The sequence below is a fragment of the Mesoplodon densirostris genome, chromosome 11, assembly GCF_025265405.1.
Source record: "Mesoplodon densirostris isolate mMesDen1 chromosome 11, mMesDen1 primary haplotype, whole genome shotgun sequence".
Lineage (NCBI taxonomy): Eukaryota > Metazoa > Chordata > Mammalia > Artiodactyla > Ziphiidae > Mesoplodon > Mesoplodon densirostris.
In genome coordinates, this window is record NC_082671.1 from 28,738,017 (window position 1) to 28,763,634 (window position 25,618).

General features: G+C 38.6%; 1 protein-coding gene across 3 annotated transcripts in view; it reads left to right on the top strand.

Annotated features, from left to right (window-relative positions):
• The window catches only part of FGD4 (FYVE, RhoGEF and PH domain containing 4), a 200,660-nt gene that overhangs the window by 118,437 nt on the left and 56,605 nt on the right, over positions 1 to 25,618 (top strand). For all 3 annotated transcript variants that reach the window (XM_060112402.1, XM_060112403.1, XM_060112404.1), the window contains exons 2-3: positions 16,405 to 16,557; positions 24,946 to 25,129. In XM_060112402.1, the coding sequence (XP_059968385.1) occupies positions 16,405 to 16,557; positions 24,946 to 25,129 (337 nt within the window). The remainder of the gene's footprint in view (positions 1 to 16,404; positions 16,558 to 24,945; positions 25,130 to 25,618) is intronic.

Genomic DNA, 25,618 nt, shown 5'->3' on the forward strand with positions numbered 1-25,618 from the left:
TTTTAAATTTTATTGTTTTCAGAAGTCTCTTCTTTCAAAGCAAAGCTTGCCATACTCTCCATCGGCCAGAAATAATCTCTCTTTTGAATTCTCATGGTTCCTAATTAGTAGCTTTTCATATAAACCAGGGGATGTCTATTTTTTTTTCAGTAGTAGATTCTAAAATCAGATAATCTTTATCAACCAGATGTTGAAGAGGGCCTCACGCTCAGCATATAATTATTGGCTATGACTTAAACAGGAGTCAATTGATGCTGCAACCCTAAATCATTTCTATTAAAATTTCAGAGTCTTCATGGAATCCCCATTTTATGATATAAGTTCGGTGGAACTTTAGTTTAACAGCTTAAAATTATGAAATCTATTTTATACAGCTTCTACTGAAAATACTAATTTGATCCAAGCCTGTTACCAGGATACCAGGAATGGTGGTTCTCAATCTCAACTGCACATTGGAATCCCCTGGGAAGCTTTAAAACACACTGATACCTGGGTCCCACTCCCTAGAGATAGTGATTTCATTGGCTTGGGTTTCAGCCCAGGTATTTATAGTTTTCTTTTTTAAAGCTCCACAGGTGATTCATGGTTGAGCAGCACTGACCCAGAAGCATGACCTGTTGGCTTATTTGTTCACATGCAATAGATAGCTGGGGAAGAGAATTCTTGTGAAAAATGTTTGGAAGACAAAAGAATCACTAGGATGCTAGGCATGTGGGATTTAGACCAATAACAAACTAAAGATTATACCCCATAACACTGTTAATTTACCAAATACATCCCAGAGTCATCTGTAACCCCAGCTGTGCTAGATCAATTGTGCTATGATGCTGCCAGTGAGTTCCCTGAAACCTAGAGGGTTTTCCTTGCCCAAGGTCACATTGCTAGCTGGGGACAGAACCAAGATTGATTCTGGATAATTAAAGTACAAATGTATTATAACATAGTGCTATAATAATAGTGTGATAACATTGTATCATTTATAGTACTAATCCATGGTTTGTTGCCTTGATTATTTAGGTCAGGGTCTGCAAATCTTTTCTGTAAAGGGCCAGATGATAAATATTTTAGGCTCTGTGGGCCGTATAATTTCTGTTGTAACTACTTAACTGCCAACCTAGCGAAAAACATCATATGCAGTATGTACAAGAAAGAATGTGGCTGTATTCCAATAAAACTTCATTAACAAAAATAAGTGGCGGACCAGATTTGGCCTGTGAACTGTGGATTGTAGATCTCTGAGGGACTCACAGGCTGTAGTTTGCAGTTCCCTGATTGAAGGGCATTTTAATCTTCCTACTTGAAAGCAGGTTGAAGGTCTTACTGATCCTATACAGTGCCTGACACTGATTCTGTTAACTGATTCTTGCAAGGTGCTAAATATTTTTCTTCATTTCCTTCATTTTAATTGAAGTATAGTTGAAGTACAATATTATATGTTATAGGTTTACAATATAGTGATTTGCAGTTTTTAAAGATTATACTCCATTTACAGTTATAAGATATTGGCTGTATTCCCCATATTGTACAATATAGCAAGGTGCTAAATAAATGATTACTGAATTAATGCATACATGCCACTCTTAACTTTTTTTCTTTTATCTCCAGCCTACTCTCATAACCAGTCTTTGGGTAGGAGAAAAGTTGGCACATACTCCATCCAGCTATGAAGAAGAAACGCACTTTAGTTCTTTGAGGTTTGTGGCAGGTTGTAATTGCTGGGTTTAGTAGAATTTTTTTTTTTTTTGGTACGCAGGCCTCTCACTGTTGTGACCTCTCCCGGTGTGGAGCACAGGCTCTGGACGCACAGGCTCAGCGGCCATGGCTCACAGGCCCAGCCGCTCCGCGGCATGTGAGATCTTCCTGGACTGGGACATGAACCCGTGTCCCCTGCATCGGCAGGTGGACTCTTAACCACTGCGCCACCAGGGAAGCCCAGTAGAATTTTTGAAAGGAATAGAGACCTGATTCCCTGAGGACATTTATTATTATCCTAATTTCTTAGAGTAGATTCTAAGACTTTATTTAAAAACTCAAAATATTTCTTAAACTTGGTTTTGTGACAACTAGCGGGTCATAAACAATTTAAAGAGTATGTTTAGTTTCTCAAAACAATTCAATTCATTTGGATTTAAGATCATTATAGTGTATCTGGTGAGTGGAGTCTTTGGCCAAGCAGAGCAAATACTGATGAGTCCTCACAGCCCCAGAAATACTGGAAATACAGCCCCAGATCATGAGCTCATTTCCAGTGCAAAATACAAACAAGCCTGACAACAGGGCCATCAGTTGTAGTGGAAAGAGCACTGACCTTCGAATCAAAAACCTGGTGTGACTCTTGGATTTACCACTATTTACCAACCTTACTTTCTTCAACTATAATATGCAGATATCTGTCCTACCTACCTTTTATGGATGCTGAAGGTGAAATATGGTATGACATGTGAAAGTGCCTCATGGGGTCTTTCTGACCTCTCCTTGAAGAGGTCCGGGTCAGGTCTAGCAGAAGCGACAGCTGTGTAGCCAAGAGCTAAGTAGGACTAGACTAGCATGGAGTGAACCTAAAGGACTGTGCCCGTTAGTTTCCAGAGGGAATGTCTAAGCGTCTGTAATGGAGAGACTCATCCTAGAGCAAAGAGATCAGAAATTGGAAGAACTGAAGAGCAAGTGAGGAGGAGGTTCAAAGCTGGGAAGAGGCAATGAAGTCTGGGACGCTGTTTAGTGACTCCAGATAAGATTCCCATTCTTATCTCATACTTCTTTTTTAATCTCGTATGATTTTTTTTTGATGTCTTGGATATTTGGAAGCTCCTGGCTGTATAGTATTTGCTGAAATAGAGGCACAGAGTCATGGCAGATAGCTATACTATAACAGAGATGTAATCACTTTGTTACCTGCTGAGTGAAAGCCAAAGGATTATGAGCTAGGGTCCCAGCCCCGAAGGTACTTACAAACTATATGTAGATATGACATCTAACACCAGCCTAGTCACTTAACACCACCTCAGTTGACTCATCTTTATAATGGACATTAAAATGCCTACCTTACTTTATCCTATCATAGGATTCTTGAGAGGAACAAATGAAATAATGCATATAAAGTACTTCACGTACCTCATACTTGGCTCAGAATAAACAATATCGTTCGATTTTATTACTACCATTATTACTACTAGTAGTAAGAACAGTACTAGCATTTGCAAGCATACTGGTTGTATATTGTGTATGTTTTAAAGCACTATGAAATCCCAAGTTATGATGGTTAATTTTTTTGTGACATTCAGGATAGATAGTTGTGTGTGTGTGTTACTGAAGGACATCTTAACATCAGTGCATCCCTGTCTGAAGCTATTCATTGCACTGCATTTATACAAACTCCTCTTGATGTCTAGAAAAAAAATCAGTTAAGAAAAGGCTATTTTGAAAAATTGTTTTTTTCAGGGAGCACAGTCTGTCCTAATACCCTGTTTTATGTGGGTTATAAGTCTTTAGGAAGAAGTCAAGCTTCTTATGAAATGAAGTGTTTTGCCTGATCTTGGGGTTTAAACCCACAGGGGAGTCATAGAACAAAGGAACAGTTGTATCTGCTTTCCACTCTCCAAATTAAAGGCCAGTGATGTCCTTTTTTTTTTTTTAATTAATTAATTTATTTTGACTGAGTTGGGTCTTTGTTGCTGCCCGTGGGCTTTCTCTAGTTGTGGCGAGTGGGGGCTACTCTTCGTTGCGGTGTACGGACCTTTCATTGCGGTGGCCTCTCCTGTTGCAGAGCACAGGCTCTAGGCACACAGGCTTCAGTATTGCAGTACGCGGGCTCGGTAGTTGTGGCGCATGGACCTAGCTGCTCCGCAGCATTTGGGATCCTCCTGGACCAGGGCTTGAACCCGTGTCCCCTGCACTGGCAGGCAGACTCCCAACCCCTAAGCCACCAGGGAAGCCCCAGTGATGTGCTTTTATATTCAGAGGTCTCATGATACTTGTCTCAGTGAAATGAAACTGCCTGCATTATTCTACATATTACTGTTCTCTGCATTGTTAATTATTATAATACTTTACATCCTGTTTTATAACCACTTTAAGAAAAGAAAAAGTCCCTTTGGAGATTTTTTTGTATTTACTAAATTATATGCGTTTGTCTGCTAGGCTGTGGGATTATGCATGTGAGAGGAAGAGGGAGGTGGAGAGAATGGAGAGGAAGTAGACTGGCAGGATTATAGAATGTAATTTCATCCGATTTTTTAAGCTGAGCACTACTCCAGTTTTAGACTCCATGTGCAGGACTCAAGCATCCTGGGTCCGCCCCTAATGCTGCTTTTGCGGTCAGCACGTTGTGGGATTGGGCAGCATTGAAGCTGGGGACAGCAGGGTCATGTCTAAAAAGCCAAGGCCGGGTTGGAGTTTCAGTTCATAATTTGAGGGTCACAGTCATGAGGGCAGCCAAGATGATTATCAGGAAGTCAGGAGCAGTAGAGATGGGAAAGTATGGGAAGTAGCCCAAGCGACAGTTGTTAGAACGGGAGGAGTCCCTGGGGCAACTTGTCCCAAAATGTGTTCCACGCTCCATGGGATGTTAATTTGTAATAAATGATGGAAAGGTTTCATGGAGGTATACTGGGTTCAAAGTTAAATAGGTTTGTGTTTTTGTGTTTTACTGTAGTGCTCTTCACTGGCCTCTAGTATGCCCACTGGCATCATGAGTCTACAAGATAAAACTGTCAAATTTGGCGGGTCACAAATATTTCATATAGAATCATGGTTGGTTGGTTGGTTGTGGTGGGGTGATGGAGGGGGGAGTTGAGAAATCCTGTTCACAGAACACACTTTGGGGAAAGTTGTCCTAGCTCATGTGACACCTGCTGTGAAGACTGCTGTGACTTTTCACCTGGGCTCTTTAATGGACTGTTCTGAGCCCTGTGGAGTCCTGAAGGAACCCACAAACACCCAGAAACCTGTCCGTGCTCTCAATAAGTGCCTTTTCCCTCCCTCCAGGGAAACTGATATCTGTTACTGTTATTAATAAAATTAAGGAAATCAGTCCTTCTTATAGAAGGAAAGACAGGTGATTTAACCCATAATTACTGAGACCAAAAACAACAACAAAATGGATCAGAGTCTCTTACAGCTGGCCCTGCATGGGGCAAATAGGCTTTTCCCCCCCTCCCTTAATAGTCAATAAAATGATATTTTAAAGAAAATATCAAAGGGAATATATCCGAAAACTTTAAGAAGGAGATTGGAAAATGAGGCAAGTGGAGCGTTAAGATTGGCCATACCTAATGAACATCAGGGCAGACTCTTCATCCTGAACAGTCTCACAGGCTCCTAAAATATCTCACACAAAACTCAAAACTACTCTATTCTTCTTGCATTCTTTTTTTTTTTTGGCTGCGTTGGGTTTTCGTTGCTGCGCGTGGGCTTTCTCTAGTTGTGGCAAGCAGGGGCTACTCCGTTGCGGTGCACGGGCTTCTCATTGCGGTGGCTTCTCTTGTTGCAGAGCACGGGCTCTAAGCTCCTGGGCTTCAGTAGTTGTGGCACGTGGGCTCTAGAGCGCAGGCTCAGTAGTTGTGGTGCACAGGCTTAGTTGCTCCACGGCATGTGGGATCTTCCTAGACCAGGGCTTGAACCCGTGTCTCCTGCATTGGCAGGTGGATTCTTAACCACTGTACCATCAGGGAAGCCCCATCTTCTTGCCTTCTTAAAGTGAAAGGCACTGTGTCCCTGTCACGTTAGTCAGAAGCCTAAGTAAGTGTTGTTATCCTTTCCTCCTCTTTGTCCCTCCCTGATTCCTTCCTCAGTAAGCCTCAGATCCATTCCTCTCCTCTTCACCCTCTGCCATTGCTGATAGGGTGAATAGTGCAGTTGCTTCCTAGTTGCGGTTAGCAAGGGGTTGGGGACAGGGGGACTGACACCTATGGAATTGTGCATATCTCTAGGAATTACCTTAGGGTAAGAATTATGTCTTATTTGTCCTCCTGTCCCCAGTAATTAGCAGAGTACCTGGCACTTTTAATTAGGGAGTTATCACTCAGTACATGTAAGGAGGGACAAAAAGAAAAAAAGAAAGAATAGAATAAAGTAGAAGCTTGATACGTTTTCTTAACTCATTTTGCAGTTGATCACTGGATATTCTCAGAGCTTACAAGAACAATTTGTACTTTGGAAGCATAACGGTGAGAGCTATTAAATACTGAGTTTAAGTGGTCATAAGCACTTAAATGTGCTTTTCAGAAAATGATTAATTGTTTAAAAACCAGCAGTTGTGCCTCATATCAAATGAAGAAATGTCAGATGGAGGAAAAATGAAAAAAGTTATGGAATCCAGGACACATATTTACAATCATGGTAAAGGGTGAAGAATAATTATTAAATTGTTTGGGATTTAAATGGTCTGTAGTAAATTCTACTCCGTGTCAAATGTCAGGCATCAGGGAATTCCCTGGCGGTCCAGTGGTTAGGACCCTGTGCTTTCACTGCTGAGGACTCGGGTTCAATCCCTGGTCAGGAAACTAAGATCCCACAAGCCGCGCAGGGTGGCCACAAAAAAAAAAGTCAGACATCACATTGTCATTACTAATACTGTTACCATATTTAATGTACCAGGCCACATATTTGTAAATAATTCATTATTGTATTAACTTGCAAAAGAGTCATTAATTGGCCGGAATTTATCCAAAGTGACCCATTGGGAATCCCTGAAAGTAGCAGAGGCACTGAAGCAAATGGCAGCTGCTAACAAAGTAAACCAGCATGAGCAAGTGCTGGGTGGTAGTAAATCATAATTTAGGCAGTGGTAAGGGCAAATATAAGCAGATAGGGCGGGCATAGAAGGAGGCAAAAGGTAAGGGTCTTAAGAGGCTGGAGGGAGGAGAGAGTAAAGATCTGGTCCCCTGATCCACTACCCTGGCATTATACAGCATTGGCCATTATACAGCATTGCGTATTATACAAGTTGTAACAGTAATAGCAAGTAGTTATATAGCAATTACCGTGTGCCAGCTACTGCTCTTGTACTTTCACTAGAATTAATTGAATCATAATCCTCACAACAACCTTATGACAGGGGTACTGTTAGGAATCCTATGAATTCTCATTTACAGATCAGGAAATTGAAGTAAGTCAATCAGCTATTAAACAGTGAAGCCAGGATTTGAACTTAGGCAAATTAGTTATATGACTGACATGCCCTGAAGAATGTTTATGTTGCCCTAAGGATATATTTAGTATATACAATTACTAGTACAACTGGCCTGGAAACAGCCAAGTGTTACGCTTCTGGGGATCAAGGAAAGCTGCCTAGGTGTGCATATGCGCAGCATCTGAACTGACCCCCCCCCCACACACACACACACATACCTACATACCTACATACATACATACATACATTTATTTATCTATCTATCTATCTATATCTATCTATCTAACTAACTAACTAACTGCGTTGGGTCTTCGTTGCTGTGTGTGGGCTTTCTCTAGTTGTGCTGAACGGGGGCTACTCTTCGTCACGGTGCGTGGGCTTCTCACTGCGGTGGCTCCTCTTGTTGCAGAGCACAGGCTCTAGGCACGCAGGCTTTCAGTAGTTGTGGCTCACGGGCTCTAGAGTGCTGGCTCAGTAGTTGTGGCACGTGGGCTTAGTTGCTCCACGGCATGTGGGATCCTCCTGGACCAGGGATTGAACCCGTGTCCCCTGCATTGGCAGGCGGATTCTTAACCGCTGCACCACCAGGGACGTCCCTGAGCTGACTTTTTGATACAGATGATCATATTGGGGAAATCTAACACCAGTTAGCAGGCCCATATGCACATTAATATACTTAGAGATCTTTTATAGTATGTATGTTCATAGATTTCAAAACTTAAAACTGTTATGAACCTTAGGCTCTGGCAAAAAGTGTGACGACTTCAAAACAGCACTTACTTGATTACATGGATGGGCAGCTTCTCAGGGATATTTCTCATTGTCAGTACAGCAGTAATGCAGGTTCTTTCGATAAATCTAGGGCCCAGTTTCTTCCACTTGGTTATAAAAAAGAAGGAACCAAGAAATGTGTGTTATTATAAATTGGCATCAGTTTATCGGGTAAAGCACAGCAGGCTATGAACCTCTCCAACTCAGATGGTGTCAACTAGAACTGCCCTTTGCAAGCAGGCAGAAGGAGCAGCACGTAATTGATTGTGGTTTCTCTTTACTCCCACCTTCCCCTCTGGTCATGGCTGCAGACATAGAGTAGTTTTTTGTGCTTTAAATGGCAAGAACTTTTCTGTAATCTTGACCAACATTCTTAGTTAACTGTAGCCAAAAGGGGAACCTCCATCGGTGTATGGTTGGGGGTGGAAGAGCTGCCACCAGCTCCCTTCCCCACGCAGGGGTATGCAGAGGAAGTTTGGTCTCTACCTAAAATAACACCATGCCAAGGCACAGCAAAACACACTGACCAACCAGGCCCAGCACCAACCCAGAAGGCATCATGGAATGTGCACTTTCAACACTTTCTATGCGGGTATTCATGGCACCTAATGAATGGTCACTCTGAAAGTGGGGAGCAGGGATTCAGACCCCTAGAACTCATGGTTGAATTGTAGTGATATACATAGTCTGCTATACATACATATGTTAGTACATAACAGGTACTATGGCTGTGGGCCTCATCTGTGAGCTCCTACTCAAAACTGGAATTTTGACAATCTTAGTGAGATGTGTTTCAGTTCATCTAATAGATTTTACCTTTGAAAGGATCAGTCACAATAACATTCTTCAGTCACAGTAGCATTCTTCAGAAACTTTACTATCCTTTTCACTACTTTTGAGTAGCAAAAATTTCAATAAAATTATGGAGCATGTTTCAGGAAAATAAAATATTCCTAGTTTAAAAACAAATGATTTTTGTGTTTTTAGAGGCTGCATTTATCTTATCTCATTACATATGTTGTTGCATATACCTTAGATACAATAGTAACAGTTGCCTTTTTACATATTTGATTTTATCATACAGCAGTGGGACCTTTAAAAATAATGAATATCTACAGTTACCTACCTTCAAGGCTTATTTTGAGTTCATATTACTTTTGAACTTCAAAGACCTGAAGCAATCTGCTTTTCTTGACAGTATAACTCTGTACTATTCTATAATTTTAGGTAGCATCAGATGCTGAGTCTGAAACATTGGCAGTCATAGTGCATTTTAGTTAGTGACTCTAATAAATGTAAATAAAATTACAGATTTTAATAAATAAAAATATTTCAGTCAGTTGCTGGGATTTTTGGCTGCTACTTTTTTTTTTATCAAGACAAGCATCTGGATAGTTCTACAATTCCAGATGTTTAGAAATCTGCTGGGTTGTGAGGAAGATAACTTGGGTAAAGTTTTTTGTTGTTTTTTTTTTTCCCCCTAGATATTTAGAATTTGTGTATAAATAACCTGGAATGTTTAAAAATTTACCTAAGAATGGAAATGTTTGAAATTTTGTATAGATTAAGCTCTCAAACAGCTACATGTCTCCTTTATTGTTGGAACTTAGAAAACACTTCTCATGAAATAGAAAATGAGAATGTAAGCAGATGAAGAGAAACTTTCCTGAAGTATCTAGAATTCATTTCTTCAACAATTATTTACTGAGCATCTACTTATGTGGCAGGTGGTATTCCTGAGATGTTCCCAGGGCTTACATTCTAACCAGGGGAGACAGACAATTAAGAAAATAGATAATGTAGTCTCTTAGAAGGTGATAAGAGCTATGGGGTGGGGGTGGGAGGGAAACCCTGTGAGTAACAGTAATACTAGATGGAGTGGTCAGTGTAGTCCATGTTGACAAGATGCAATTTGAGCCAAGATGTGAGGAGAAAGCAGTTATCTGGGGGAAGAGCATTCCAGCAGAAAACAGCTAGATCAAAGGCTGTAAAGCGTGCTTGGCCCGTTGGAGGAATAGCAGGGAACCAGTATGACTAGCATGGAGTGAGCAAGGGGGCAATACTAGGCAATGAGGTCAGTGGCAAGGGGACTAAGGTCAGATCATGTAGAGCCTGTCAGCCACTGTAAAGAGTTGAGATGTTAAACTGTGAGTGAAATGTGGAGCCATGGAAGAATTTTAAGCACAGGAGGGACATGATCTGACTTGGGTTTTAAAAGGGATCTCTCTGGCCTGTTTGAAAACACATACAGAGGACAAGGAAGGGTAGGCACAGGGAGACCAGGTGGAAGGTCTTGCTGTAATCCAGTCAAAGATTGTGGTAATTTAGGTCAGAATAGTAGCTGAGCAGGTGGTAGTGGTAGACGGTAGAGTCAACAGAATTTCTTGATGGATAGGCTATAGAGTCTGAGAGAAAAGGAGAGGACTTTAGGACACCTCCAAGCTTTTTGTCCTAAGCACAGATGAGGTTGCCATTAACTGAGATGGAGAGGATGGTAAAGGCAGTTAATTTTGAGTGAGAGTTGGGAGACAAGGGTGTCAGATTTGGGTGTGAGTTAGTTCTTAGACATACTAGTAGAGATGCTAAGTAGGCAATTGAATATATTAGTATTTCTTTACTTTTTTTTTTAATTAAGCAAGGGATATGCTTTTTTAATTAAAATTTTTATGTTAAAAATGCATAATACAAAATTTACCATCTTAACTATTTTAAGTGTACTGTTCATGGGCATTAAGTACATTCACATTGTTGTGCTACTGTGACAATCATCCATGCACTGAACTCTTTTGATCTTGTAAAACTTAACTTTTGTAAAACAATAACTTCATTCTCCTATCCCTCCACTCCCTGGCAACCACTATTCCACTTTCTGTCTCCAATTTTGACTACTCTATGTACCTCATTTAAATGGAATCATAAGGTATTTGTGTTTTTCAACTGGCTTATTTCACTTAGCACAATGGCCTCAAGGCCATCCATGTTATAGCATGTATCAGAATTTCCTTCCTTTTTAAGGCTGAATAATATTCCATTGTATGTATATGCCATATTTGTGTTTATCCATTCATCCGTCAACAGATACTTGGTTTGCTTCCACATCTTATCTATTATGCATAATGCTGCTATGAACATAGGTGTACACATGTAAAGGATATACTTTTAAAAATAATTTTGTAGTACATATACTTGGCGACTTTCATAGATTTTTCTCTTTTTTATATAAGTAATTAATAAGTACATTTTCATTATAAAAGATTTAAATGATATTGCTGTATGGACAGCAAAACATAAAAGTTCTCATTCATTCTCTCACCCTACCCTGTCCCCTTGCCATGTTACCTTACATTCATTTCAGTACAGTTATACACGTTTGTATGTATCTTATTTCTTTTTTTAAAGTGGGATCATATTGTACATATTTTCTAGTTTTTTGTCTTTTATTTAATAATATCTTGGAAATCTTCCCAGTCTTATTTTTGTTTTTCTGTTTTTCACAGCTGCATATGTTGCATTGACTGTCCATATGCATATACTTTTACACATACAAGATTGTTTCTGTAGATTAGATTCCTAAAATTAGATTTTCTAGGTCCAAGGAAATTTCTTAAACTGTCCATCATATTTTCTTCTTAAGATCCTTTGTGGTTTGCTTATTATTTGGCAGGGTGGGGTGGACGTGGGTATGGATTTTATTATTGAGTTCTTTTTTTTTGCGGTACGCGGGCCTCTCACTGTTGTGTCCTCTCCAGTTGCGGAGCACAGGCTCTGGACGCGCAGGCCCAGCGGCCATGGCTCACGGGCCCAGCCACTCCGCGGCATGTGGGATCTTCCCGGACCGGGGCACGAACCCACGTCCCCTGCATTGGCAGGCAGATTCTTAAGCACTGCGCCAGCGGGGAAGCCCCTATTATTGAGTTCTTGAAGTTTGGGAAACTGAAGTCGTTTTCTGAAATAAATTTCCTTGCTCAGGATTTGTTCCTCATTGACAAATGAGTTATAAACCATGAGTTTTATAACTTTAATTGCTTTTTTAAAAAGTGCAATTGATCTCTTAATCCAGGCATTTTAAATAGCACATGGGAGATATGACCCATATCCAGAACTGTGGGACAGGTGGGGAGTCTTTGAAGGGATGATAGGAGAAGACTGTTGAAAAATGTCTTATAAATAGAATATTTTCCAGTGTAGAAACTTGTCAGACACCACCTTACTCAGTGACCAAGGTTAACACCACATGATAATCATGTTGATATCATGCAGTGATGTAATGCAGTGAGATGGGTACATCACCTCTGTGATGTTCTTCCCCCAAACCTGTAAACCCAGTCTAATCATGAGAAAACATCAGAGAAACCCAGTTTGAGGGACATTCTACAAAATACTTACCAGTACTCTTCAAAACTGCCAGGGTCATGAAAGATGAGCAAAGACTGAGTAACTCTCACAGATTGGAGAACTAAATGCAACATGATACCTTGGTTTGGATCCTGTGACAGAAAAAGAATGTTAGTGAAAAAAATGGTGAAATCTGAATGAAATCTGTGGCCTAGTATTGTACCAATATTAAATTTTTAGTTTTGATAACATACTGTAGTTACATAAGATGCTAACCTAAGAGCCTGGGTACAACTCTTCTGTAAATCTAAGATTATTTCAAAATATTGGTGTTTTTTTTTCTTTTTTCTTTTTTAAGTATATCTTTCGTTCTGGACAATATACACCTAGGAAGATTGTTTCCCTTAGAAAACTACTCTGTGCTCTTAAATCAAGAGATCCTCTTGTCCTGAGGGTGGAGTCCATGGAGATCTTCTGGGCTAGAGACTTGGTGCAGTTGGGAGAGATGTTATGGTTGGGTGAGGCACTATAGACATGGCCATAAAGATGTGATCTGAGGTCATGGATACCATGACAAGGGATCAGGCCTGAAGAATCAAGAAGTGAACGGACTTCGCCTTGGAGTAAATCCAACCTTAATTTGTGAAAGAGCCATTCAAGAATAAGTTGGCAAAACGTTAACAACCCAACACAAAATTTTGCAAATAGGAGACAGAGTTACCCTAACCAGTCAGAGAGATTATCTGCCACTCACAAGTACTATGCAGAAGACACATAAATGAAAGTTAAGCCATAGTGGGAACCTCTCCAGTTGGAACAGGGAGGTTTATGCAGTCAAAGATGAGGCTGGATTAACTGAGAATATCTGAGGATACCCTGCAGTTACATCTGTCTAGAGAGTTCTTACAGGAGTTATGACCCAGCAAGCATAAGACAGAGGAATGCAAAATGGTTAGGACCAGTACCTAAATAGATTACGAATCCTCAAGAAGAGACAGTAAATAGGACCCCTCTCCCTATGCTAACATAATGTAACTGGTTGTATCTGTGCCCAGAGATACCTGTTTAATCACTCATACTGGTTCTTGGTAAATTGGAATCTGAAAGCCTCTATAATATAAAATTTCTTGAATAGGTAGACCATCTGGTTACAATTTTGGTTTCAAGTCCCTGTTATGCAACTGGTACCCAAATAAGGACTGTCTCCAAATGTGAGCAGGCTGAGTCAGTCATAAACAAGCAAAAAGAAGTATTCCTCTGTGTTGCTAATATCCAGGATGTTAGATGATTTAATGAAATGGTGCTGCCTAATTTTAGTCAAACTTCCTTTACCATTATGTGTTTGACCTAGACCATGGTCAGCAAACTTTTCCTGTAAAGGACCAGATAGTAAATAATAGTAAAGATTTCAAGCTTTGCATGGTCTCTGTTGCATATTTGTCTTTGCTTTTTTTTTATTTTTATTTTTTTAACAACCTTTTAAGAATGTGTTTTCTGTGTCTTTCACCATATTTTCATACCTTGTGATAATGGCTGAAGTTTGGAAATGGGTTTTAAATAATGATCTGAAATGTAGTTTCTGGCTGTGGATTTATTATCACTGGCAAAAGATTTGTAATCATGACTTTAATGGATTCAAAAGAAAATAGATGTGTACTTGATCTCCTACTGCAGGCATTTCATCACATTCATCTGAGATGTTCTCTAATAAATATGATCTTGTAAACCCATCAGATCCTGCAAGCTTGCTATCCAGAAATTAAGTGCCTAGTTTTCAATTAAAAATTATTTACTCAAGACATGTTTTGTTTCTAAATAGGTTAATTATTAAAGTAGTTTCATCTTTTAATATGTAACAGTGGTGATCTATTTTTTAAAGATTCAGTTTAATTCGTTTTCTCATTTACCCCTTAGCTGCCCCCTTTTGTAGTTTTGTTGCTATAAATCATCTCTAAAGCTGCATTCTTGCTTTCAGTGTCTCATTTTACTGTCAAGTTACAGTTTCTGCCTCTGATTTGTAGTTGGGCTGTGGCTTTTCACCGTTTCTGCCCCAAGGCCATCCTTCACTAGACCCCAGCAGGTGGCCTTTCAGATACTAAGCCATTCTTGGGATCATTGTGGAACAAACATCCTAATGCCCCTAAGGGGCTGAGTGGTTGGATGGTTCACTGTGGATTTTAGGAATATGCTTTGCCTACTTCATGTGGCTTTTCTAAGAAGGTAGATAGGATGACACATTTAAAGACTAAGCTTTTATTTCTTCTGTTTATAATTTCTTCTGTTTATAATTTATAATATGCTGTCAAATAAATGTTCCTTAAATCTTGCATTCAAGGCCTTTATTTGGCTAAACAATGCTTTATTTAATTGGCAGACCATTTTAGCAGAAGGGTGTCTGATGAAACTCATTTAATGTGTTTTAGCATTGGGTCTCTAATAACTTCTCAGACAATACTTGGAACTATTAATGTCTTCTAAAATTTGTTTTACCTAGATATATTTTAAGGGGAGCACAGAAAATAAAGCAATATTGTAGTTTTTAATCAATATTACCCAATCAATTGAAGTAAAAGGGAATTTTTTTTTTTTTTTTTTTTTTTTTTTGGTAGTACGCGGGCCTCTCACTGTTGTGGCCTCTCCCGTTGCGGAGCACAGGCTCCGGACGCGCAGGCTCAGCGGCCATGGCTCACGGGCCCAGCCGCTCCGCGCGGCATGTGGGATCCTCCCCAACTGAGGCACGAACCCGTGTCCCCTGCATCGGCAGGCGGACTCTCAACCACTGCGCCACCAGGGAAGCCCTAAAAGGGATTTTTTTTACTCAATAAAAAGTTGATTGGGTTTTATTAGCTTTTCTTGTTTTGAATAATTATTAAGGCCCTTTATCTCTAATAGTTCTCATTTTAAATGTTTGGATTCTGTAAAAATGAAACTGTTTCTTAGTCAAATGATAGTTTCTTAAATGGCAGACTTTTATTTAACGATAGTGAATTTCCTGGTAGAAATTTTATTTTCTCCTAAACAGGGTCTAATCTGTTGTTAATATCACCATGTCAACTAGAAGAAAGGAAAATTTAGCATGCGTTTAAAGAGAAAACACAGGCTTATGATTTCTTTAAAAGTCTCTGAAATTCAGTATTTAACTTCTTACATCAGAAATTGAACTAAGAATTGATCTGTTCTCCATCTATGCCTCATGATGTATTTCAGTTTTTTAAAGCACTGCAGTGTTTCAAAGATTTTTTTTTTTTTTTTTTTTTTTTTGCTGTATGCGGGCCTCTCACTGTTGTGGCCTCTCCCGTTGCAGAGCACAGGCTCCGGACGCGCAGGCCCAACGGCCATGGCTCACGGGCCCAACCGCTCCGCGGCATGTGGGATCTTCCCAGACCGGGGCACGAACCCGTGTCCCCTGCATCGGCAGGCGGACTCTCAACCACTGCGCCACCAGGGAAGCCCAAAAGATTTTTGAGTTGTAACTAAATATGAATATTATCTACATACTCTCGTCAGTCTTTTTTTTTTTGAAAACATGGGTATTAATAATACGTTGATTTGGAGTCTGAGTAAGCTAGTGAGAGAGGGGCATGGTATGTGTGTGTGTGTGTGTGTGTGTGTGTGTGATTTCTTCATTTTTAATCAAGCCATTCTTCTAGAGTCTTTAGGTCAGCTGTCATGTTCGTGCTTTCCTGCTTTGTTCTTTTGAACCACTCAATGACTGGTGACTGACTGGATGCTGGAAAGGAACGCTTTTAACAGATTAGTGCTGGGGCCCTCTGGTCCTCTCCTTCACCTGCATCATAGCAGCTGCATTCTGCCCTTTCCATGCCCCTGCAAGGAAAGGGGCAGGGGGTGGGGAGAGAGAGAGAGAGAGAGAGAGAGAGAGAGAGAGAGAGAGAGAGTGTGTGTGTGTGTGTGTGTATGTGTGTATGTGTGTGTGTGTAGTAGTCAGCAGTCTCTGTCAGCATGTATTATAAGGTTTCTCAAGCACATGAAATGAGATCTTTCTCAGGAAAACTCTTTGTCAAGGCCAGCACACGTGGGAAAAGTATTTCAATGCATACTCTTGTAACTGTGACTGTTTTTGTTTTATGGGGTCAGAAGAAATTAAGTCCCGAGATGTAGTTATGCTCCGCCTCTGCATTTACCTGTCCTTTCTTTTTGAACTCTTCCAGGCAGCAGTACCTGTCCAAAGATCACTATAGTTTCACCTTGCTTGACGAGCAGCACAACCACACTGATTGATCAGAATGTATCTGATGAAGAGGCTCAGGGAATAAATGGGAAAACTCCAGCAAAACACTCAGCTGCAAGTCCAAAGCCACAAGGTATGGTGATGGGGTTTTTTTGATCAGGTTGCATGCTTTCTTCATTGATGAAGGCAACACAGAAGAATGATGATCACTAAGAAAGAGTTTTAAGCTCTAAATGGGAGGAACTGGGTGCATTTATTTTTTCAGGAGAAAAGTCAGTCTGTGAACCTACTCAGGTGGGGTTTCTACTCCTAAAAAACACCTTATGTATTTCTCTATTATGGTTCTTTTCATGTTGCATAAATTGTTTACATGTCCCCTTAATGGAAATGTGATCTCTTCATGCATTATGCGTGACATAGTACAAGAGCCTAACTTACTGTTTGCATAATAAATATGTAACAAATTAACGTGTGTGTCAGAAAGTCATCATGACTTGCTAGATGTCAGAGGGTCTGTGAAACAGATTGTTCTAAAACAGTGCTTTAATGTACTTAGCAAGAATGTGATTTTGCGATATTAAGGAACTGGGGCTTTTCAGACTTCCTAGTAAAGTCATCCACAGAAATTAAAAGAGTCCCTCTATCCAGGAATTGAGCATCCAACAAGGGGAAAAATTATAATGGTGGAAATCCCTGAATGCTTTGTTCAGTGACCACTTTCTTTTAATAATAAATTTCTAGTAAACTGTGTATTAACTTTAAGAAGCACAGAGTTATAATTTTGATGATTGAGAGCAAGGCCTTTTGAAGTGTAACAAACACAAAACTATGCTACACTGTGGCTTAATATGTAGTTTCTTTCTAATATATTTTCATTTATATCAAATGCTGAACATTCAGCCAAGAAAGAGTACTAGGCATTTTCAGAATCACTATACTTTGGAAAAATCAATTTTTATTTGGATTATTTTGTGTTTACTTTGGTCTCTTTCTTGTTCTTATGTTTTAAGAATTTCTGAAAGAGATCTTTAATGGGGGTAAAATGGAGTCTTCCAGGTTATGGGATATTTTTCTTTTTGTTCTCACTGCTAGCTCTATTGGTGGTGGTATGGGATATGGCTATCAAACAAGGTCAGATAATTGGAGATTCAAATGAGTAGCTCATTCATGAGTTTATAACCTTAATCTTTGGCCATATTCCTTATAACATTGTGAATATGAAAATAGAAATTTTTCTGATCATGATTTAAGCCATTTTATTTGCACAATACAAAATTCCATATTGCTCATTAGACCTAAGCTGACCTCAAATAAGGTAAAAAAATATATAAGAAATAAATACAATTCAATTTTATGTAATTGCCCAGATCAAAAGCATGAATTTCATTATTTATAAAGACTATTTTGGAAAGATGCATTGCATTACTTCATTGTTTTTTTAGTTCATTGAGATAAATTCTAGCAGTGTCCTTCCTGAGCTGCCATGTGCCAAATACTTTAGGGGAGAAAACACTGACCTTGCTTTTTGCTGTTTGTAGTTATATTGAAGTCAATGTATTGCTATTTAAATATATATAATTACTTCCTATCTTGAATATATATAGTTTTATATATATAATTTTACATAATGACAGAGTATTTCCAGATAGTAAATAAACTACATAGAGTACTTTATACTTCTTTCTCAAAATATTCTCACTCATTGTTTGGCCCTTCCCTGGCCCCCCTAGCTAAAATTTTAACCCCACCGTCACCCCTTAAATCTCATATTTGATCATCCCTGCTTTGGTTTTTCTCATTCATTACAGGTTGGTCTACTATATATGTAACTCATCCATGTTGGTTATTTTTTCTGCCTTTTACACTACTACATTCCCTGTGCCTAGCACACAGCATAGCAGGCCTTCAGTAATACTTACTGAATGAATCCTGCTCCATCATCATGTCTCTTTTAGTTTCGGCTGTTCTTTGTTTAAAACATAGACTGTGTGCCATAAAGAGAGCAGCGTCCTGAAATGAGGCTACATCTTGGTATTGTCAGATCAGCTGCCAAATAGATTGAGCACTACTTATTGGCTTACTGACAGATAGTATTTCCCACCCTCTAGTAGAGAGAAGCTACTTTTAATTTCTCCAAATCCTTAGGACCATTTTGGTGACTGAGGCTGAGAAATGAAGGGGATGCTATCAGAGGCTTCCTGCTCAGAGTGAGGGATTATCACACTGACACCTTTCTGCCCACTTCCTTGCAACTCCCTTATAAGTTATGCATGATGAGGCTGTTGAGGCTTCAAGATCCATTATGGAATTTTCATTCAGTTGAAGACTGTTATTCTAGATCAGTAGTTCTCAGCTGGAGATAATTTTGCAGGCCTGTTGTACCCCTCTTGACCCCATGAGTATTATTTGGAGGCTTTTTTGCTTGCAACAACATTTGGGAGTTGCTACTGACATTTAGTGGGTAGAGGCTAGGGATGCTGCTCAACATCCTACAGTGCACAGGCCAGCCTTTTCCACCTCCCTAACAAAGAATTATCTGACTGGAAATGTCAGTAGTTTGAGAAACTCTGATCTAGATCCTAAAAATAGCTCATAATTGAATCTTATTTATGTGTTTGCTTCTCATGTGGAGTGCTGATAATATCATGGTTACAATTTATTTTGGTGATGTTTAAAAGGAGAGAACTGACTATTTTTATTAGTGGTGATTATGTAGTAATGTGTCTGGAACAACATCAAGTTTATGTTTTTGTGTTTATTAATTACCAATAAGTAAATAAATCCTGAGGATTTAGATAGTGACTATAGTCAATAATACTGTATTATATAATTGAAAGTTGCTAAGAAATCTTAAAAGTTCTCATCACAAGAAAAAAAAACGTGTAACTGTGTGTGTTGACAAATGTTAACTAGACTTACTGTGGTATATGCCAATATCAAATCAGTGTGCTGTACACCTGAAATTAATATAACGTTATATGTCAATTATATCTCAATTTTAAAAATTACTAACAAGTAGATATTTTTGAAGAATTATATTTTTCAAAAGGATAAAAGAGCTAAATTTTAGATTAGATAAGCTTTCATTTGAATCTAAGCCTGTAGCTTTTGAAATGGATTCCTTCTATAGTTAGGGCTTGTTTTGCCTCAGAAAATACCCTAAGGCCTTGGGAAACAATGGTTTATTCACTTCTTACCAATCCTACCAGTCAAACAAATTACTGAGCAACTCCAATATGTCTTTCTTGTTCACCACTTTTAATATTGGTCTATTTTCTGCCATGCTAGACATAACTCAAAAGAACTTCTTAGCAATTAAAGATAGTTGTACTTTTTCTCATAGGAGCTTTGATCCACAACATTCTCCATAGTTAATTATTTTGATAAAGCCCACATAGTGTCACTTCTCAATCATTAAGCCTTAATGTTTAAAAAATTTTCATCAACTTTGAAAGCCACATTATTGTTCAAATAATTTAAGTAAATACACTCAATTTACTCAACTGAATAATTCATTTCATCTGCTTCTAAAGTAAAGCATTCTATGTGTAATGTTTCATTCTTAAAGTATAATATGTTACAAATGGTAGTCCCCAAACTTAAACTGGTGTAAAGAAAAAAAGTGTTACTGCCATTCCAGTTCTACAGGAATCAGGCTAATAACCCACCCACTGCGCACCCTGAGGGGAATTTAGGATGGAGAAAACCAGGAAGCATTCTTTGCTTGGATATACCATCCCCTAGAAAGTTAAGATACCTATCTAAGGAAAAATTTCAATGACCCCAGATTCTTGAATCTTCCCTACATAGAAAAGCACTAAAATCATTAACTTGAGATGTCTGTCTATTCTTGGTGATTAGCAGTAATCATTCTGTGCTTGATTACATGTTTTTCCCAGCAAAAAAAAGTTCATATATATCTTGGTTCTCCCCTTACCTCTTTGGAGCAGTTCTTCAGGGCTGAGAGGCTGTCTCCCTGGCTTGAGTCCTTAGTAAGGTCCCTGAATAAAACTTATAAATTTTCCTTATGCATTTTTCTTTCAGTAGACAGTGGCAATTAGTTTCTTTTTCATTCTCAATAATTATTTTGCATACTTGGAAATATTTGAATAATTAATTTTTTTGGTTTTATTTACTATCCGTAAAATTGGCTATAGTAGAGCCCATTTTATTTATAGTCAACTAGATATCTCAAACTTAGAATGTCCTTGACTAGCCTACCGATCTCTCCAAAAATTGCTTTACCTATTGTGTCAGTTGATGACAGTTCCATCCTGCCAGTTGGGCAGGCCAAATGTCTGAGTCATTCTTGATTCTCCTTTCTTTCTCTCAAACCTCACGTTTAACCTCTCAGGAAAACTACTTTTTTTTTTTTCAGGAAAACTAATTTTAAAATATATCTGGAATCTATTTCTCACTGCCCCATTTTAAACACCATTATATAGTAACCTCTTAATGAAACCAAGCAGGACCCTATGGGGCTCCTGGGCACTGAAGCCTTTCTGTCCTCCATTTCTTGACTCCAGCCTTCATGACCTTCTCTGTATTCCAAAGGACAGATTCCAACCGTTGCTAATCCGGGAAGGGAAGGGATGCAAAGACAAGGGAGAGGCAGCCGAGAAACAATAGTGCAGCCTTGGGGAAAAGTCCTGGTTCCACCTCAAGGGATACACAGAACTAGGTCTTTAAGCTTTTTAAGATGTCAGCATTCTTCATACCAGAGAATTCCAACTGAGGCTGCATTAAAGGAACCAGAGAAACTCATCAAGATTACCTGAGACCAGATTAGAGGAGTGCAGGCCCTACACACACCCTAATCTTATCAGCAACCCCACCCTTGACCCATTTCTATAAAACTCCTTGTCAAATCCTCCTAGGTTGGGACACAGCTTTTTGGGGCAGGTGCCCTCTGTGCCCCCTTTGCCTGTCAAAGCAATACAGCGATTCTTTTATACTTCACCCCAAACTCTGTCTCTGAGATTCAATACAGCACCAGTGAACAGAAGCTGAACTTTCAGCATCACTAGCTCTTCTCCCTGTTCCTACCCTGCTCCCACCCTACTTCCCTACATTCTCTACCTAGCAGCCAGTGTGGTGCTGTTGGAATTTAAGCTATATCATATCATCCCTCAACTCAGAGCTCTATAGGAATTTAAATCCTTACAGCACTCCACAGGTTCTGCCTTCTCAGGCCCTCCCTCTGACCTCAATACCTTCTCTGCCTGTTCCTTTGGCTCCAGTCACATTGGCCTCCACTAGTCTCTAGCTTTCTCTCTAGCTGGTAGAATGCTCTTCCCCAAATAATTCCCTCAACTTCTTTAAGTCTTTGTTCAAATCTGAATTTCTCAAAGAGGCCCACTCTGAACACCCTACTTAATACTGCAGTATGCCCTTTTCCCCCACTCCCTACACTCCAGATCCCCTGTGTTGTTCTTTTAGCCCCTCCCCTTTCCTCTTAGCATTTACTACCTTCTGATACCTGGTTTACTTATTATTATTTTTTGTTTCTTATCTTTCCCTTTGTTCATTGATATGGTCAAGTGCATAGAACTTAATAGGTATTCAATAAATATTTGTTGGGATAAAAAAAAAGTTAAAAAAATTAAAAACCCTGTGTAGATATGTAAGAATTTCTCTATGATATATATTTTGGAAATATATATATATGTGTGTAAGTTTGTGTATATATATATATACACACATACAGAGAGAGAGAGAGAGAGAGAGAAGGGAGGGAGAGATCTTAGCAGTTGTATTAATTTATAATCCCTCTCAATGTATTAGTTCACATTGCTTCACAGCCTCAGTGACATTTGGTAATGTCAGATTTTGAAATTTTTGGTTAATCTGATGAGGCTGAAGTGGTATTGTGGATTTAATTTGCATTTCTCTGATTATTGGTTAGATAGAACACTTTTTTCTGTTTACATCCTTTGGGCTGCAGGGGGAAGAAGTAGTAAGTAGAGTTTCAGACATAATGAACCAGAGGTGCTGATAGGACACCTAGGAGATGTCCAGAGAGCATTTGGAAATGTTGACCTCCATAGTGTAAAAGAAAAATAAAAAATGATGAAAGCAAGAGAAAAGAATCATTTTCACTTGTCAGTTATGTCTTTTCATCAGAGTATGCATTGTTTTCCTCTAAGACAGTGTTTCTGACACTTTAGCCATTCATGACCCTCTTGGGATTTTTGTCATATACCATGTAGCATTTGTGCTCTTTTATTTAAAATGTATCATAAACCAGTGAATATACACATTTGGATTGTCTCTCTTGCTGAAATAGATGTCTCCTCTGTGCCTCTAAATTAACTGTGTACCCCGTGCTCTGCTTTATCAACATCTTTAAACTGTCTCCCCATTAGAATATGAGCTCCTTGATGACACATTTGTGATGACACAAATTTGCCAAGCTCTGTGCAGGTAGTTACTGTGAATATAATTATGATCAAAACAAACATATTCCTTACCCTAACAGGACTCCAGACTTGTGGAAGAGAAAGCTTTATTTCTATAATGCATTTAATATTTTATTGCTGATCTATTATTTAATGCTGCTTATTACTACTTAATAATTATACAATAATTTATTATAAGCACTTTAGAGAAAAAGTACACAGTGCTATGATGCAGTTTAAAAGAGGCATAATTGAGATGGGAAAAGTCGGTGGAGTCATCTCTGAGAAACTGACTGGCTGATACATATCATTTTATTTGCATCTTTCAAGTATCAAAGAAGGAATGTTCACTGAGTAAACTCTAGATGGAAGAGTTATTTTATAACAATCTTTACACACAGAATGATAAAGAACACATTCACTTCTTTGAATATTCTAGTTAGGAATATTGAAATTATTCCTAATATTAAAACTATTTGGGGGGTGGAATATTGTCCTGGTTTACTATTTTGGTATATATTTGTTCTACACAGGAACTTTTTCCTTAAAATGAACAAATGTCACACTTGTGTAAGCCCCTTCCTTTCCAATGGATACTATACTAAGCATCCCACCCCCACCCCCAAGTACGTCTTGGAAAATAGTATCATTTTCATAAAAAGAAGCATTTCATTTTTTCACTGGAATTTTCTTCTTGTTTGTGTTGACAGGGAAAGAGGTAAATTGTTATACCTGTAGCTCATTTTGTGTGTGTGTATATATATATATATATATATATATATATATATATATATATATATACACACACACACACATACACACACGTGTACATATGTGTGTGTATATGTTTTTTTCTCCCTTCTCTGTAAGAATTGATAACTGACACAGAAATGATGAAATCTGGGCCAATGAGCATCAGGCAGCTGTCAGCTAGCTAAGTTCATAAAAGAGATGAGATTACTGAAAACCAGGGTAAACAGCTCTGGGAAAATGGGGCATGTAATTAGAAGAAGACATGATTCCCCACCCTTTTTCCAGAAGTTAGGAAAAGGGTTTAAAAAAAGAAAAAAGGAGATGATTCTATTTGATTTGTTAAAACATGTATAGTTATATATTCTTTTACCCAGAATGTTAATTGAGAAAAATGATACTGTATTGGTTTTCAAAACTGAAGTAATTCCTGTACTGATTAAATATTTGTGACAGATTATATTTTCTCATCTACAGAATTTCTCATCTGTTACGGAAAACCTGTAGATTTTAGTATTTTAGAAATGATCTGTTACTATTCTATTAATTGAGTGGAGGACTTATTAGTAACCAAATGATTTGTGGTATATTAATGCTAGGCAACTATTAATGTAACAGACAATAGCAATAGAACTTCTATAACCACCTTTTGCAGATTTATGATGAGGAGCAGTGCTAATAATGGAAGGAGCTAGAGTCTGGGTACCAGTTATGAAATATGATCAGCCTTGTTACGCCAGGCCAATCACTTAAGCTCTCTGAGACTTCATAGACGTAGGAGGCAAATAATGATCTAACTCAGAGGACTATAAAGAAAAAATTTCATCTAAGGTCAAATGAGATAAGGTGCTTTTAACTGGGAAGATGCTCTAAGTAGTGCAATATTATATTACTGTTGTTTGTTGGGTTTTTTTGTTGGCTTTTATGTCTAACCTACTAGCTCTGGTTTCTGGTATATCTGTTAACACCCTGTTATTAGAAAATCTGTTTTATAGCAAGCAATGTATGTCTAGGAATTAGTTTCAAATTTAGTGCTTTCCTTTCTCTGTATAGATAAATAACTGCTATGTTATCTCTAATAGAGTTTAGAATGTCATAGCCATATGTAGATCCATAGATGTTTAATAAAGCCATATTTAAAATCACTTAAAATTAAAAGAACCACTTGAATCTTGGAATGGGATTTCTACAGGACACAGAGTAAATGTCCAAGATAGATAAAAGTCTCTTGGTTAAGGTTCAGTACAAATTTGACAGACCCCTTTACAAAAGGTTGATAATGGTAAAGATTTTTACACCCAGGACACCAGAATTCTTTTGTTAAGGAACAAATATCAGTGAAATACTGAATTCTATTAATTCTTTTTCTACAGTGCCTCCAAAGCCACTACACCTGCAGAATTCACCTTCGTCCAATATACACCAAACCCCCAGGCATAAAGCTTTATCTAGTGCAAAACCAAGGATGGAGGAAGTTAAACCTGCCTCTGCTTCTTGTGTCTCAAAAGAAAAACCCAGTAAGATATCAGATCTCATCAGTCGCTTTGAAGGAGGCAGGTAAGAGCTAACTTACAATGGGAGAAGGCAGAGGGGAAAAGAAAGCTGGTTTTTAAAAAAGTATGATGGAGTTACAGATTTTAAAATAAAAAATAGAGTATTTTATTCCATTAGGTTTGGTAGGCCTTTAGAAAGAGTGAATTTTTAAAATGCTACTCTTGCCCTAATATGAATTCTCATTCATATTATATTATATTATATATTACCTGTGTGCAGTGCTCTGTGCCCCAGCCTTCTCATCACATTGTGTGCTGTGTATCTGTGTATGTCACTTTGTGTGTTGTTACTCCTTGGGGTCATTCCATTGGTCACTAGATATCTGGGTTGGAAACGCAGGAAGTTGTCTCTGTTTCTTTGCTTCTCAGTTCATATGCTTGAATTTAACTCCTGTGGGCCTGTCCCATCTCTTCTTTCTGACCCATTTTATTTAATGTGGGTCTTCTGTATCCATTCAGTCCCTGTTTCCCCTCTCCCCATACCCCTGTACTG